Consider the following 18,514-nt stretch of genomic DNA (forward strand, 5'->3'; position numbering starts at 1 on the left):
GATATATTTAAATTTGGAGAAAGCACTTCATACATGAGTGTGTGTATATATATATATATATATATATATGGGTATATATAAATAAATGGATATAATTTTACCTATGTCAAAAATGAAAATTGATTTTGATCTAGATTTAGTAGAAATTAAGTGTGAAAAATTATTTTAACTTTAACTATAGTTTTAGTCATATCAAGTCAATCAATAAATTTCATGAGCATACAAAATTTAAGAATAAATGTTTAAATTTTAAGAAATTTTTTTAATATAAAGAATAATAATTAAAGAATATTTCGGAATCTTTACATCTTTAAAAAAAAATATTTCATATAAAATATTTAATATTTAGAAGTTAAAATTTATTAAAAATAATAAAAAGTAACGTTAAAATTCAAAAACTAAGTTACCTTTAAATTTTTATTTATCCACAGCTCAACACTAACTTTCCATATAGAAAGAGGTTTTTCATTTTTTTGTGGTTTTTTAAATGAAAGTAAACATCTAATGAATCAATTTACACCATGCATTACAGAAGGACCACAATTATAATAATCCCTCAAATTTTAGCTCATCTCAACTTAATGGCTCCAATTAGTTTTCCTGGTGTTCTTCTCTCTGTACTTGCACGTATCAATATCATTTCAAAAATCATACAAGGGTCAACTCACCAGATGTATATAAGCAGAAGCTTGTCTGCCAGACAGGGTGGCTCCTTCCATGCTGTCTATGTAATCCTGGTGAACATATATTTTTTCGAAATCAAATGATTTAATACTTCTTAACAAACATAACCATTAAAATTACACCACGAAAGGGCAATGAACCAGTGATGTAGACTAATGACCATAGTTCATCAAACGTTGTGGATGCATAATATGAGTGATAAAAAACGGATATGTAAATGTATAGGTGATTTATGTAGTATGATTAATTAATTATACAGTGTTTGGTATGTGTTAGAGCACCCCTTCCTTTGATTCGATCTCGAGCGGTTACACAATTAGAAAAGAGACTTCACAGAGGGAGTAGAGAAATTAGAAGAAGACAAGAAGAAGAGAGAGTGGAGTCAATAATTCTGGTCCCCTTTTTCCTTCATTTTATTTCACTATTTATACTTCGGTACAAGTTTGTTGCTTTAATTGCTTTACAAGTAAAATAGCGTTTTTCTTCTAGGCTTTACAAAATTATTTGTAAGCATACACAGTGAGGCTTAACATTTCCTTCTAGTATTATTTATGGCTAATAAAATCCACCAATTGTCTCGGTGCTCCTTTCATACGCGTTGGCTTTTGTTGGTTCCCACCTTCTAATATCGTATCATTGCCTTCCTCTTCAAAATTCACCTTGTCCTCAAGGTGGAAATCCAGATATTGTTGGCAAAAAGAAGTTAAATCTTCCCATGAAGTTTCTTCCAACGGCAGTCGGCAGACCCGACCACTGCACTAATACCTGCGAAGACCACGAAGTCTGAAGACGAACTTTGCGATGATCTAAAACAGCCAATGGAGTCAGTAGGGATTGGTTATTGGCGACAGTAACCGGCAGTGGCAATGAGGGAACCATCTCTGGATTCGGGCAGAACTTAAAGACGGAAATATGAAAAACCGGATGTATCTTTATTTCCCTCGGTAAATCCAACTTGTATGCCACCACCCCCACACGCTTGATGATCTTGAAAGGCCCATAAAAACGCTTGCTCAACTTAATAAATTTCTGGTTGCCGAGAGAAGATTGTTTGTGGGGCTGTAGCTTTACATAACACCATTGCCCCACCTTGAAAACTTTATCCGAGCGATGTTTGTCAGCGTGGAACTTCATTCTTTCTTGAGACCTCGACAGAGTGTCACGTAAAGTGGAAAGTAATTCATCTCTATCTTGTAACAACGCATCTGCAGCCTCAATAGAAGAAGACCCGGGAACATACGCTCGTATAGAGGGTGGAGGCTTACCAAACATAGCTTCGAAAGGCGTCATTTTGATTGAAGAATGAAACATCGTGTTATAACAAAGTTCTGCCCATAACAAGTAGCGAGACCATTTTGCAGGTTGATGCATCACAAATGTATGCAAGTATTGCTCCAAACATCGGTTAAGGACCTTCGTCTGCCCATCCGTTTGTGGGTGTCTAGAAGTGCCACTGAACTTGAACAACTCAGTCCAAAACTTGCTCAAGAAGATGGGGTCTCAGTCCGAAACAATACTCTTTGGAAAAGAATGATGTTTGACCACAATTTCAACAAACCAGGAGGCCACTGTCGAGGCTGTAAAACCGGACTTAAGGGTGCCAAAATGCGCATATTTGGAAAGTCGATCGACCACTACCAAAATGACAGTAAACCCATTGGAAGAAGGAAGCCCCGTAATGAAATCCATAGAAATATCGTCCCACGCGTTCATTGGAATCGGTAAAGGTTGTAATAACCCACAAGGTTTGTCTGTGCAATATTTGGTCTGTTGACTCACGCGACATACTGCCTAACAACATCTTTCATCTTCTCCCAGTAGAACCCAGGAACAATACGAGCCAGCGTCTTGCGCACCCCTCCATGACCCGCAACCGATGTGTTATGGAATTCGAACAAAACTTTGGGGATAATGGGTGAAGAAAGGCTGAGACAAATCCTATGGCCTTTATAGACCAACCCATCTCGACTGTAAAACGGAGTGTGTATCGAGGTGGGAGGGGTGGAAAGAAGGTTATGATAATAAGGGTCAGTGACCACTTCCTACTTAAGTTGATCAATGAACTGGAAAGTGGGCATGGATATAGCAAAATTTTGACTCATGCTCTGATGAGAAGAGGGATCGGGTTCAAACTTTCGAGATAAGGCGTCCGCCACAATATTAGTTTTTCCCGACTGATATGAAATATCGAAATCATACCCCAAGAGTTTAACGAGGTATTTTTGTTGCTCGAGAGTGTGAATAACTTGGTTTAATATTTCTTTGAGGCTATGGTGATCGGTTAAAATAGAAAAATGATGACCCAATAGATATTGGCGCCACTTAAGAACAGCTTGGGTAACAGCGAACAATTCCCGGACATAAGTGGATGCATTACGCAAATGTGAAGGAAGTTTCTTGCTAAAATAAGCAATAGGATGATCCTGCTGCAACAAAACAGCTTCGATGCCCAAGCCTGACGCGTCTGTTTGAATTTGTAAAGGTAGAGAAAAATTTGGGGTAAGGCCAAGACATGGGCATGAACGAGAGCGTGTTTGAGCTGGTCAAAAGAATTTTGGGCTGCTAGGGACCAAGCGAAGTTATCTTTTTTTTAAAGCTCGGTAAGTGGATAAGCAACAGTGGCATAGCCTCGAACAAATTTTCAATAGAACCCCGAAAGCCCTAAGAACCCCCTCAAAGCCTTCAAATTCTTAGGTATTGGCCAAGAAAGCACAACCATGACTTTTGTGGAATCTGGTTGAACCCCCTGAGCAGAAACAATATGCCCCAGGTAATCAATAGAGGTTTGAGCAAATAAGCATTTTGATTGTTTAACAAAAAAAGAGTTATCTCGCAGGCATTGTAAGACAGTAGTGAGTTGAATAAGATGATCAGGAAAAGATTGACTATAAACCAAAATATCGTCAAAGAATACCATTACAAACCTACAAAGAAATGGTTTGAAAATAAGATTCATGGAGGCTTGAAAAGTGGCGGGGGCTTTAGTGAGGCCCAATGGCATTACAAGGAATTCAAAATTGCCATCATGGGTGCGAAAGGCTGTTTTGGGAATGTTAAGGGGGTTAACACGGATCTGATGATAGCCAACTCGTAAATCAAGCTTAGAAAAGATAGTTGCACCATGTAATTCATCCAAGAGTTCATCTATTATAGGGATAGGAAACTTATCTTTAATTGTAACATGGTTAAGGGCTCTATAATCCACACAGAAGCACCAGGTGCCATCTTTTTTTTTACCAACAGAACTGGGGATGAAAAAGGACTTTGGCTATGGCGAATGATGCCCGATTCAAGCATTTCAGTAACAAGCTTTTCTATCTCAGCCTTTTGCGAGTGAGCATATCTATAAGGCTTAACATTGACTGGTTTGGTGTGAGGAAGTAAATGAATAGAGTGATCAATAGTGCGATGGGGTGGCAAGCTGTTCGGTTCCATAAAGACATCCTGGTACGACTGTGGAGAGGTGCTAATGACTCTGGTGTCGACTGACTGGGAGTACTAGCAGAAGCTGAAGCCGACATAGCAATTAGTTGAAAGCATTGGGCAATACTCTCAGTTTGTGTCAAATGCCGGAGTTGATGTGATTGGACTTCCTCCACTTGTAACAGCGGTTGGCCTTGTAAGCGAACTAATTTTCCATTATACAAAAACTCCATACAGAGCTGCTTATAGTCCATGATAATGCGACCCAAGAACTGTAGCCATTGGACCCCTAAAACCACCTCGGCCCCCTGCAACTGTAACACATGAAAATCCACCTCGAATGATTCATCATTTAGTTGAATGATTGTCTTCAGGCAGTACCCTCGACACTCCATTGTCTCCCCGTTGCCAATCAAAACCGAAAAATGAGATGAAGCAACAATAGGAATCTTCAAAAACTTGACAAGGCGTTCTTGAATAAAATTGTGTGTAACCCCCTCCCCCCCAATCAACTAGTGTTTGCATCGGCAGCCTCGAGATCTTACCCTTAAGACGTAAAGTCCGAGGACAAACTTGACCAGCCATGGCATGAAGACTAATTTCAGGGAGTTGATGCTCCTGGCCCGTAGAGGGTTGCTTAAAGGATACCTCCTGACCGATACCATCTTCTATTGTCTCATCTTCCTCTGTCACAAACAAAAACAATTGTCCTTTGCAGTTATGACCAATAAAAAATTTCTCATCACAATTATAACACAGCCCCTTCTCTCGTCGAGAAAGCATCTCCGCTGGCGTAAGTTTTTTTATGGCGTAAGGTTTCTTTAGCCCCGGTGGATTGGGAAGTAGCGGGAGAAGCGCAACTGGTGTTGACACGGAACGGTGAACAACAGTTGGTGCCTTATCACGACCCGCTAGAGTAATATATAGTGGAATCAAAAAACTTTTCATCATACAACTTAGCCAATCCCATAGCCTGACTTAATGATTGTGGCCTATAGACTTGGGTTTCCTTCCGAATATCACCACGTAACCCCGAGACAAAACAACTAATCAATACGTATTCTGGCACTCCGAGAATATTGTTAGCAAGTTGTTCGAATTGGTGTTGATAGGTAGCCAAAGTTCCTGTTTGTGTGAGCTTACTAAGCTTCCCAAAATGATCCTCATACTCGGACGGACCAAAACGTTTGGTGATCACAACTAGAAATTCCGACCATCCGTGAATCAAACCATTTCGACTCATCCAATCAAACCAATCCAAAGCATCCCCATCCAAATGAAAAGAAGACACGATTAAGCGCTGAGGTTCTGGTGTTTGGAAGTAATCAAAGTACCTCTGAATTCGCGGAACCCAAGCTGAGGGATTTTCTCCAGAAAACCGGGGAGAATTGACTTAGAGAATTGTGGAAGCTCACGAGCAGTGTCCGATCGGAACTAAGGAGGCGGTTGTGGAGTCGACATCGGCATCGAAGAATTCCGCCTCCATTGCTGCTCAACTTTACCGTCAAGTGCTTGTAATCCAACGGTAAGCTCTTTCACTGAATTTGTCAAGGAATCGAGACTCAAATTCTGTTTTTCAATAAGAATCGCCTGCGATTCTTGAAGTGCAGCGAGCTTTGCTAGATTTTCCTCCAGTCGAGCAAACCTAGTTCCTTCCGCCATTGAAGACGAGAGCACCAATGTTAGAGCACCCCTTCCTTTGATTCGATCTCGAGCGGTTACACAATTAGAAAAGAGACTTCACAGCGGTCCCCTTTTTCCTTCATTTTATTTCACTATTTATGCTTCGGTACAAGTTTGTTGCTTTAATTGCTTTACAAGTAAAATCGTGTTTTTCTTCTACGCTTTACAAAATTATTTGTTTGCATACTCAGTGGGGCTTAACATTTCCTTCTATTATAATTTATGGCTAATAAATTCCACCAATTGTCTCGGTGCTCCTTTCATACGCATTGGCCTTTGTTGGTTCCCACCTTCTAGTATCGTATCAGTATGTGGATTGAGTATGTGTAAATTTATCAATTATTGTCTTATCACCACACCAAACACATTATAATTCATACATTCAGATTAAGCATAATCCCTAGAATTTTGGATCATCTCAAATGCTAGAAAGACCTGTTTTGTGTAGGAGCCAGCAAGGAAGAAGTTTTTTACTGGAGTCCTCTGATCAGGCCTGAATGGATCTTTGCCAGGTCCTTCACGATATAAAGACTGCCCGATTTTGACTACTGATGACCATGTGACTTTGAGACCTCGGGAAGACGGAAAAAGAGACAAAACCTGATGCTAGAAAGATATCATCAGTAATATGAAAACAAGATAAAAAAAAATGTCATAAAATATTGGGACAAGACATGTATGGAAGTTTTGCCAGATGGATTTATCGGATCTATTCATTAGCAAATAGCAACCGATGCTTCGAATAATTTCATCGCTTTCTGTTCACTCAATGTCCTTCCAACAAATTGTCTCTTGTTCTCTTCTCTAAAACGAGACAAGTGTCTATTGCAGCTAGTTGATTTAATAATTTTACTAGCCACAGTTTGGCAAGCCTTTTCTAGAGATAGTAAATGATTGTCACCAGATACCAGATGAATATAATCTCAAAGAATATTTTTAGCATTCAAACGGTTCAATATCAGGAGTTTTACACTAGAAATATTAACACCTTCCTGGTCTTATTTTATTTTCTTGGCAATATCAGCAGATAGTGATGACCTGTTTCTATTTCTTGTTGATTTCGTATCAATTTTAATCAAGATCTTTCGTGGTTGAAATTGCCATTTCAATCTTTCAAAATGTATACTGCAAGAGTTTCCTGAAAGAGCCAAGGTATGCAGAAGCAAAACTAACCTGCTTTGAAACTTTTTTATAATTTCATCATTTGGCAGTGGCATGTAAGTATCCCCAGGTGTAAGTACACATCTGTGAAAGACCACAAAACAAGAATTTTTAGATAGAAACAAAATAGGTGAATCCAGACATTTTATGCTAGTTTTCCACCTTGTAATTGAAAAGACAATAAAAAATAACGGCACATCCTTAACGGAAGAAAGGTGAAAAATAACAACAAAATCATCATTAACCCAATTTGTTACTTGGATAGCCCAGATCAGAGTCAATATGCCGGTTACTTTCCCAAAGACCCGGGCAGATCTTCTCTTCTCGGGCACTTCGCCTCTTCCCGGGCAATCGTCATAACCCGGGCCCTAGTACAAGTACCCGAGTACCCTACTACCCGGGCCACCTCGAGAATTGCACCACACTCGAGTGTGATTGATACAGGTTGTCTATTCTGTCAGAACCACTTGTGCTTGGAGTGTCCTAGAAGTCATCAGAAGCTATAAGCATGGGTAGCCGACTTGACATATTTAGTAGGTGGCTCTGGAATTGAGATACCTACCCCATTTTCTACTATAAATAGCAGGTATTAATGTCATTTATAGATTCTGAAATCCTTTAACTCTCAAGCACTCACATATATTCGCTTGTGTTCATCTTCAACCTGCTGACTTTAGCATCGGAGTAGCTACGCCAGACATCCCTCCGGCGCCCATTCACGAGTTACTTTCTTTTGCAGATGTTAATCCAAGCCATTACCTTCACTCAAATTTCCAAACACTATAAATTACTGATTTGATCTATTGGAGCCCCTTACTCGGCTCATCCATTTCAGCAAGGTCACATCAGTACCCATCATTAGTTCTCGGCTGCTGATATGATAATATCACATTAACAAACAAATAGAAATTTAAAATGAAATATACATAGAATCACCAAAGAGTAATTGTTCCTTACCACAACCATAATATTGATTTCAGACTTCGAAATGCATGAAAGTGGGGCCCAAATTGTTCTTCAAATATAATTACAATTAAAAGGAGGAAAAAAATCAAACACTTGTGTAGTTTGGTGTAAAATCTGTACAAAGAAGAGAAATCTCCTTCATTTTTTAACTTGAACGTATATGAAACAATATGAAACATATACAAAGAAAAGTCTAACTGCATGTCCCTACAACATCCAATTTATATACCCTAAGTTTAAAGTTTAAACTTAAAACTAACATACTAATTAACTTATCTAAGATCTTCAACACTTCCCCTGTATATGTTTGTCATGTCCAGCTTGGCCTTTAATTCTTCGAAGTATGGTCGATGGAGTGCCTTTGTCAAAATATATGTCAGCTATACGTGTGAGATAACATAGTAGAGATCAACTATTATCTCTTCTCAACCTTTTCACTTATTAAGTGTCTGTCAATTCCACATAATTGGTTCGGTCAAGGTGAACTGGATTCTTGGCAATCTTTAAGGCCGTTTGGTTGTCACACATAATCTCAATTGGATGACTATTTCTTATCTCTAATTCATTGAGCAACATGAAAGGAATATTTTATTTCTAATCAATTAATATTCTATTTTGCATTTCGAAACAAATTTGAATTACCTTGATCATTCAAAAGAGTTGTTTTCCTAAATATAGATAATCTTATTTTTGGGAATTATCTTGTCTATAAGATATTCTTGGGAATTATTCACAATAATTGGTGTACTCATCTATAAGATATAATATGCTTTGAATAGAGTAAGATTCATATTAAAACTCTGGTTTCTTTGTTTATAGGTGGACAGGATCTATGGAAATCTTGATCAAGAAGAGTTTTATATATTGTGAAAGTTAGGTTGAGTAAATGCAAAAAAAAAAAAAGACGACGGGAGAAGAGTTGCTTACGGCCACTAGAGTTTTTGTTGAACCTGATCAAATTCAGAATTGAAGACTCACGTAAAGAGTTTGGGTGATTGACTCACATCGTGATTGTGTTGATGTCTAGTTTTGACAACACTCGAAGAACAACACTGACGCAGAGTGTTGATCGAATAGTGATTGTGTTTGGTTTTGTGGAATACATTTCGTCTTTATGCATCTAGTTTTTAGTATTGATTTAATTTGATGTATTTCGGTTTCCTTGATTGTCAAAGAATTTAGGTTTGTTTGCCTCACTAGTATCGGTTTGTTAAAACGTTCTACATAAATTTCTAGTGAATTTTCTTGTCATTAGGCATCGCACAAGTATTCGTACTTGTGCATGATTCAAATAACTCGTGTTCATTCATTGGAGTTTACGTGTGTGTTAAATATTAATTTCCGCTGCAGTGTTGTGTGCTAGTGTTGACAACACCAAGCACAAAACCAAATTATGATATACTCGTTTACAATTATTTCCTGTATATTTATGATCAACAACTCTTTCACAACATTTTAAGCCACATGCCTTCACAAATTCCATTGGACAAAGCTCTGAATTCTGCTTCCGCGCTGCTTCGGGCTGCAACTGGTTGTTTCTTACTTCTCCATGTCACTAGATTACCCCATACAAATGAGCAATACCTAGATGTAGAGTGTCTTATCAATAGGACAACCTGTCCAATCAGCATCACTATAGACTCCCAACATTTTTTATTGCAGTATTTCTAAAGAGCGTACCTTTTCCAGGTGTTCCCTTCAAGTATCTCAGTACTCGGTATACAACCTCCATGTGTTCTTTAGTAGGTTTAGTCATGTACTAACTGACAACACTCACGATGTATCCAATGTCAGGTCGAGTGTACTCGGTATACAACCTCCATTTGTTCATTCTGTTTAAAAACTCAAGAACTCACCCAACATGCAGGTTAAAAAAGAAAAAAAAAACAAAAATGAAAGACAGGAACCAAGTCTATAAAGTTGTTCGCAAAATTACCATTTACAGTCACGTCAGAGACATTCGACTCCAAATCCGAGCGAATTGTGAGTCCCCGAGGCGTCAACTGAGTGGACACACGGCGGCCACTGCTGAATCCCGCAAACCCACCTCGGTTACTGCAGGCCGGGAAACAAAGAGAAGCAGAAGCAGCCATGCCCGCACCTCGAATTTGGTGAAAACGAAACAGGTGGAATGCCGGAGAATCAGGACATGAAAGGAAGAAAATAGCGGGGGAGGGTATCTGTAGTGAACACATGTTGAGTGCCAACTTTGTTTGGACATTTATCAAATTCATCGTTTTTTTATATTTATATTTATATTAGGTAAAAATTTATGTGACACGATCTCACAGATAGTATTTTGTGAGACATATATCTTATTTGGATCATCAATGAAAAAATATTACTTTTTATTATAAATATCGATAGGCATATAAAGATTTGAGTGACCGTATCATAAGAGACCTACTCTTATACTTATATTATTGATGATCACAAAATTAATTAAACTTTTTAATAATTATTAAAAAGATTATGGATATCAATAATTTAGAATATAGTTCATTTTTAGTCATTTTGTATACCATTTTAGAAGAATGGTTTGTTTATTTAAATTAGCTATGTTTTATATTTACAAACAAATTATATATGCTCAGTTGATATATGACAACATAAACTAGTATTTTATACATTTTTTTTAAAAAAAACTAGTATTTAATTTTTTTGAATTTTTTGTTTTGTAGTTAATCACTTAAAGAAGTTTATTTAGTGACTCTATTTTTTTCTTGATTAAGTGGTTTAAAGATATTTTTTTGTGTCTTTTATTTTTTTAATAAAGTTTTATATTGTCTATTTTGTGATCTGTGCTTAATGTTTTTTTTTTTAAATCTTAAAGATGTTTATTTTTTTAAAATTTGAATGGTAGTTTTGAAAATAATATGAAGCCCGTCAAGATTTCATAATGATTAAATTGATTCAATTTATACATAAAAGATATATTTGTGACTATTGTGAGTTGTTGGATTTGTAGTGAGCGTAATAAACCACTATAGGGTCGCATCAACTTATCAATATTGATGAATTTTATGAATATTCTAAATCAATCAATTAATTAAATATTATAAATTTTTTATTTAAATTTAAAATATTGAATGTGAAATGGGTTAGGCATGTTGGTGAACACGGATTGATTAGTGAGAATGACTGACCGACGATTTCGGTTGGGAATAAATCTAGCAAGCGGACTAGGTCAAGTAATAGTATTTGGAGATGAGTCCAGGTATCGTACCCACAGAGATCGATGTTTAATTACTAGAATATGAATTATTTTTCCTAATTTAGGCTAAATAAAGTTCAAATGATGGGAGAGATAGATTAATCAAAACTAAATTAAACAATTTAAATAAATTAACTAAAGCAAAAAAATCCAAATTATTAAACTAGACGAAAATTCAAATTATTTAAAAACGACTAAGGCGCACAACGGTACCGAGACAATTTATAATCTACGTGTCAAATTCATATTCATTAAATTAATTATTTAATTCACGACGGAATTCCCAAAATTATTTATTAAACGATTCCTCGAATTAATAAACCTAATTAAATCTAACAGTCCAATTATTTCTAACTGAATTTAATTAGATTCAACCGCATTAGATTGCTGTGAAATTCCAGTTTTTCTACCTAAAGTCGCACACTGAAATCGAATATTATTTCTAGTCAATTTAACCATGTGTTGATTGATGTGTGAAGCAAATATTAATCTATCGCTTTCCGGTTTTAGATTAACCAACAAATATTCAATTTAATTGGCCAGATTAAAAGAACACGTGATAAACGACATCAATCAATGAATAAAATAAATAATCTAATTGAATTAAACTCAAAACATCAAAAATAATCTGTCTCGGCCCTATCGTGGCCTTAGTCTATAAAAATCTACTCCATAAACTTAAAATAAAAGTCAAAATCAGTGTTTAAAGTTAATGGAGAAAACATAGTTAAGAAGGAATGAAAGAGATTCTCTGTAATTTGTAGCATGTGTGAGGAATTCCTCCTGCAAAAGTCTTCTGTCTTCCTCTCTTCTTTTCCTTCTTCCGCGCTGTTCTGCTATTCCGTCTGCTGCTCCTGTGCTTCTGTTATCGGCCGCTCTCTTTTTTCCTTCTGTACGCTTCTGCCTTTTTATTTTTCTTAATGGGCCTCCTCCTTCCTTTCCTTTTTTAAGCCCATCTCTGTAAAAGAAAGTGTAGATAAGATATTTATACAGATTTACATAGATTTTTCCAAGATTTCAATATCATCAAGGAATAGAATATAAGAGTATTTAATTTTCTTTCTTCTGATATTTTGTTCCCTTTGAAATATAGTAAATTTATATTATCTCTCAATTTAAACACTTTTCACATTTTATTCAAATCTACAATTATTATTCAATTAAGCACATAAGTAGGGATAAAAAATCTAGATAAGGGCAAATATTATCAAATCAAATCCCTAAAATCTTTGTAAGATTTGACCTTATCAATGACCAACGAGGAATGGAGTATGGTGCTCTTTTGAAGGCTAATGTGATTCGAGTATGTTAGGAATTCACTTGCCAACTTTAGTAAAAAAAAAATTCAGCAAATATTGTGTAATTAATATATATATAATTTATATATCTAAGTAGGAGAAGTAAGCACGGATCGATATTTATATTATAATTTTTTTTTCTTTTTTCTCATATTGGAATTTTTTTTTTCAGAACTCAAGCTAATACATTTTAGTATCCCTCATGTAGATGGCATCACTTGAGTTTAAACCTTCAAACTTCATGAGTAATTAATTATCTTGTTGGAAAATAAGGACATGGATTATGTCAAACATCGGATGAGTGGGCGGAGACCGGCAACTCGCATATACTCGCCGGAAGACTCTGACATATACTCTTTTGTTCTTCATGTCCTTACTCGGAATCAAAAAAATAAACAATGGATGTAGAAACATGAAAAAAACAGTGGCCTGCATCCCAAAGGGGCTGATTCTATATTTTAGTGTTAGAAGAGACAGAATTATAGTTGTGTTCATAGTAGACTAGCTAACCAGGATCATGTTGACCTGGACATGTACTGTTTCAGGTTACCAAGACAAATGGATATATATTTGTCGCATAGTAGATAAACTTCTAATCAACAAACAATAACCGAATTTCGGGATTTGATCGGACCCCTGTGTCGAAACTGTAAAACCAAGCATGCCCAACAATTGAAACAGATAATGAAATTCCATGGTCGTTAATTAGAAAGTCAATCAAAAGTTTACATATTGATACATGTACATGTACCAGTTTGAGTTGTTTAAAATACAAGCAAATAAATTTCCGAAACAAGAACCAATTATAGATAACCTGGCAAGCAAACCCTGTTGATATACATAATGTTACCTTTTGCTGCAGTCGTTCATCAACTTCACAGGTAGACCATATTCACTAAACAATATCACTCTGTAACATACATGTAAAATTATCATCGGGAGGAAGAAAGAAAAAAATCCTCCCCTGTAACCTATCTATGATCTCTTTCATAATGAATCAAATGGACAAACAAAACCGTTGTCGCGAAGCAGGATGCTCCAGTAATCAACTGGCTAAGCCAAGCTTTCTCAACCCCAATTCCTCCGCAATTAGTCGAAGCAATACTTGTACAAGCTCTCTGACCCTAGATTCACTGCCCAAAGAGATGTAAGAGGAAATCAGAAATGACAGGTACATGTAGACTATGCAGAAAAATTATCTGGAGATTAGAAAGGAAAGAAATTACTATATCTGGGCGGCAGAAGGTTTTGGCGAGATGAGAATCAACAAAAAATAATACCCATACTCAGCATTCATCTCAGCTCTTAGATTTATTTGTTTATCACATTTCCATGGTTTTTGAGATACAGACAATTTGTTCCATTAAGGAAAAGCAAAGATAAATACACATAGCTACATATTGGATTACTTTTAGCTCATTGGCATTTGTTCTCTAGGTTATTTAGTGAATCACATAATAAGCAGATGTTATCCACCTGATGACCAATATGTGGTGTGGACACAAACTTGTTACTACCATTTACAACATAGAAGTTCAAAGGCGTGTTGGTAAAACCAATGGCAAGATAAATGTTCTATGTTCATTTGTGCTTGATGAAATAATGCTCAATTTCTTACAATGAAGAACTACCGACAGATTGTTTTTGCTTACCCAAGTACCCTTCAATAGAAAAACTAGCATTTTCCAAGGAAAAAACTAATTCACCAATCCACAGGCCTGTACCTCCATTAACCAACCAACAGAGGTCATCTTCCACTTAGAAACTGCAGGCCTGGGTCACCTTGAAAATTAAACCAGCAAACTCAAATACACGTCTAAGTTCTATGTTCATTTACAAATTTACATGACCTCCTCCAGACTACCTTCATCATGCCATGAATTTGTTCATTTACCATTATTTCGTAGTTATTTCATTCAAATCCAGCAAAACATTGTCAACTACACTTGGCAGATAAATTTCCAACCATAGCATCTAGTGGCACTCATCTTAAAGTAGTCAGAAAGAACATAGAAACCAAGGAAGTAATTGATAACATAAGCTTCAAACAATTGGGCCAAAATATTTGATTATTTGTGTATCATCACAAAACTATCTCCTGTTCTTATGTAGTTGTAAGTCTAAGCGATCACATATCTTCATGACCTCAAGTATATACCTGTCAGATAGCTCCCTTCCGATGATTCCCTATCTCGTAAAGGTTTTCGTATCACTTCTCAATGTCAATGTTGCCCTAAATGCAGAAACATTCGAACATATATTTTTTTTATGGTCTTATTGCACACCTTATTTGGTCCTTTTTTGCTTCGATTTACAACTAATATATACATGTTTTTGAGTGCTCGAAAAAGAGGGATACAATGAGCGTTTTCTATCCATTGGCATGGAGGCTTTGGAGCTGCTTTTCAGGTTTGTCTCCTGGTGTGTTAAAATCCGCATAGTCCATCGGCCGAAGTCACCTGTCCACAGCTTAAACTGAATGTTGATGATAGCTTTAAACGGAATCTAGATGACCTTGCAATTGGAGTGATTCATGGCTTGTCCGGAAAACTCCTCGTGGCCTTTATGAAATTTATCAGAGAGGGTACTAATCTATAAGCAGAGATTACAGCCTTGGGGCGGGGAATCCTCTTTTGTCCATTCGAATTTAAACTGACTCACAAGTTGCTAACAACATCATCAAGTCTATGAAGCCAAATTGGGAGTGTTGGATAGAATTGTTACTTCTCTCACACCATTTCTAGATTCTCGTCCTTGTTTATCACACATATTTATCGAGAAGGAAATCAAGTTGCAGATGAACTTGCACAGGAAGCACATTTGCAGATATTGTTGAAATTGTTTTCATGTACAAAATATTTGTAGGCATATTTTAAGTTGTATAAAATTAGACAGGACTCACTTATCATACTTAAGAGCTTGCTGTGAATTCAGGTAATTGTATCTTTGAGGAGTTTTTGACTTGGTCCCTCTCCTCCTTTTGATTTTTGTTAAAAAAACCATTATGGGTACGTCAAACCCCAGCCACAACCACGGCGATGTTTTTTTTATAAAAGAAAAGTAAATACCTGTGCTAAGAAAAAATAAAAAGCAAATACCTGTGCTAAGAACTTCAATATCCAACACTAATGTATCCATTTGTACTCTGACTAACGAATTTTATTTCCCAGTGACATTCCATAAAGATCTCTAAGCTGGAAAAAATTCCACTTTCACATTCATATTTTAGACATCTATAAAATCAAACTTGAAGCTCGGGCCACATAAACCTAGTGATGATATCATTTAGGGTCTTGTTTTGATGCTTTTGGTGAACATATGGGATGGTGGTTGATGATTGGATAATAGGATCCGGACACTAGGGATAAAAAATGTGTTAGTTGATAAATTAGGCATGATTTGATTAGATTAAATATGTCATGATTTTATTTTATTAAATTAATTTTAGGATTAGAATTATTTCCTTATTTATAGATTTGGTAGTGTACGTTTCTTTTATTTAACTGTGTATTAAGATCTGAATCATATATGAAAAAAGAGTAATTCTCAGCTTTTCTCCTTCATTTTCTTTCGGTGCATTATTCACATGGTATCAGTGCTCATGCTCACTGTTATGCGTTGGACTGCCTATAGTTGAGCAACTCATTCAGCTCATAGTTGGGCCGCTTGTAAACTTCACGTTTCAGATGTTCATTCCTGATCGTGAGAAGGTTGTGTTTGTTGTCTCACATCGGTTAGATTAAATCAATGGGAGTTGCATATATGAACTTGGACAATCCTCTCCCCGTGAGCTAACTTTTGGGGTTGAGTTAGGTCTGATTCCCTCCAAATCACCATACATTGATTCAACGGAAAAAATTACCTTGGGTGGACTCAATCCGTACTCCAAGTGATTGATGGTAAAAGGGAAACTCGGGCATTTGAATGGAGAAATAAAGCCACCCACTTCGGCTGATCCGAAATACAAACAATGGTGCTCGGAAAATTCGTTGGTGACTGCCTGAGTTATCAACTCGATGGATCCGATCATTGGCAAGCCTTTCATGTTCTTACCAACAGCCCGCGATGTATGGGACACTGTACGTGAAACCTACTCTGATATGGAGAATCATTCTCAACTGTTCGAATTAAATATTCAAATGTGGAGAATGAAGCAAGGAAACCGAGATGTTACCGCTTATTACAATGAAATGATGACTGTTTGGCATGAACTAGATTTATTTGAAGACGAGGATTGGGAAAACACCAATGATGGTATTCAATACAAAAAGAAGGTAGAGAGAGCAGGGTGCTTGTGTTTTTGGCAAGTTTAAATAAAGACCTAGATACTTGGGAGAAAACCTCTCTAGGGAGAAAACCTCTACCTGCAATTAGAGAAGTTTTTTCAGAAGTCCGTTGAGAGGAGGCTCAACGCCAAGTGATGCTCAAAGGAATTGAAGAACCAAAGACATTGGACAGTGAGAGATCTGCTCTTGTCACCAAAGTGACCAGTTTTGAAGGAGATAAGCCAAAAATCTGGTGAGAAAGGTGCCACAAGCCGTGGCACACCGTGGAGACATGCTGGAAAATCCATGGAAAACCAGCAAATTATAAAAAGAAGTCAGGCCGCAACTTTAAAGCTACTAATGGTGGCATATGGGCCCTTCAAACAAGTGGTATTGATTCTGGACAGCAATCATCAGCCTCTGAATCTCTTCCTTTCACAAAAGATCAAATATAGCACCTGTATAAAACGCTTCAATCTCACACTGTTCGAAATCCTGACTCTTCTTGCTCTTTAGCTCAGAAACGTATATCACCTATAGTTTCTATTCCTAGCACACACTCAAATGGTTCCTGGATATTAGATTCAGGTGCCACCGACCATATGACAGGCATATCACAATTTAGCCTCGGAGAAGATGATTGGCAGTGCTAGACAGGACAATGGCCTATACATCTTCAATGCTGGATCAATCTTCATCAAACAAGACCTTAAGACCTGTTTCAACTCGATTTCTGCTTCTCATGACATTGAGATTATGTTATGACATTGTCGTTTAGGACATCCAAACTTTCAATATTTAAGACAATTGTTACCTAAGTTGTTTTTAAATAAAAATCCTTAATCGTTTAGATGTGAATCGTGTGAATTAGCCAAACATCATCGCTCGGTGTTTCCATTACAATCATATACAAAATCAGCATCATTTACTTTGATACATAGTGATGTTTGGGTACCTCTAGGGTAGTAACATTGTCTGAAAAAGGGTGATTTATCACATGTATAGATGATCATACTAGAATGACTAGGTTATTTCTTTTGAAAGATAAATCTGATGTTGGAAACGTGCTCATAAATTTTTATAATATGGTTCAAACACATATTAAAATTTTTCGTAGTTACATGGGAAAGAATATTTCAATCAATTGCTAGGGAACTTTTTTGCTGAGAAGGGAATTGTTCATCAAAGTTCTTGTATACACACTCCTAAACAAAATGGAGTGGCTGAACGGAAAAATAAGCATCTCCTCGAAGTTGCAAGTGTTCTAAGCTTTCATACTAAAGTTCCAAAATATCTGTGGGGTGATGCGATTCTAACACTACTTATTTAATAAATAGATTACCAACAAAGATATTGGATTTTCAAACTCTGAAAAAAAACCTTTCAAAATTGTTCTCCAAGCTCTCGGCTCTTCACAGATATTCCCCTAAATTTTTTTGGTAGCATCGTCTTCGTTCACAATCATGACCCAAGACGTTCTAAACTTGATCCAAAATCTTATAAATGCGTCTTTGTTGGGTACCCTACAAATAAAAAAAGATACAAATGTTTTGATACAATTTCAGAAAAAAAATTGTATCCATGGAATACTACGATTCTCATCCTTCAGGGGGAGAATAATAGGGAAGATGAATGTTTAAATAAGTCGGACTTAACTTGTTATTTTGAGGACGAACCTAAACCCGTGTCATTTCAAAATAATGACACGATAGAAAAGAATAACAATCAGTTCAAAGGTCTTGTTTACATAAGGGAAGGTTGGGCTCAAAGAAAAGAAGACATTGTCTATCTACAAAACCAAGAATCTGATCAGGCAAATC

At 36.5% G+C, this 18,514-nt stretch overlaps 1 protein-coding gene and 2 long non-coding RNA genes across 7 annotated transcripts in view; all 3 read right to left on the minus strand.

Moving 5' to 3' along the window:
• Positions 1-415: 415 nt before the first annotated feature.
• Positions 416-7,174, minus strand: LOC142539403 (uncharacterized). The gene is made up of 3 exons (XR_012818897.1): positions 6,964-7,174; positions 6,226-6,390; positions 416-734 (listed from the first exon to the last, which is right to left on the minus strand). It is a non-coding gene; the product is annotated as an uncharacterized LOC142539403 (long non-coding RNA).
• A 645-nt stretch (positions 7,175-7,819) lies between these two features.
• Positions 7,820-10,112, minus strand: LOC142538837 (uncharacterized). Its single transcript, XR_012818749.1, has 3 exons — positions 9,854-10,112; positions 9,598-9,749; positions 7,820-9,501 (listed from the first exon to the last, which is right to left on the minus strand). It is a non-coding gene; the product is annotated as an uncharacterized LOC142538837 (long non-coding RNA).
• A 3,002-nt stretch (positions 10,113-13,114) lies between these two features.
• The window catches only part of LOC142539404 (uncharacterized), a 62,698-nt gene continuing 57,298 nt past the window's right edge, over positions 13,115-18,514 (minus strand). For all 5 annotated transcript variants that reach the window (XM_075644838.1, XM_075644841.1, XM_075644840.1 and 2 more), the window contains one exon: positions 13,115-13,562. In XM_075644838.1, coding sequence (XP_075500953.1) covers positions 13,475-13,562 — 88 coding nt within the window. In that variant the 3' untranslated portion in view covers positions 13,115-13,474. The remainder of the gene's footprint in view (positions 13,563-18,514) is intronic.

Source organism: Primulina tabacum, chromosome 3 (genome assembly GCF_025594145.1).
Source record: "Primulina tabacum isolate GXHZ01 chromosome 3, ASM2559414v2, whole genome shotgun sequence".
NCBI lineage: Eukaryota > Viridiplantae > Streptophyta > Magnoliopsida > Lamiales > Gesneriaceae > Primulina > Primulina tabacum.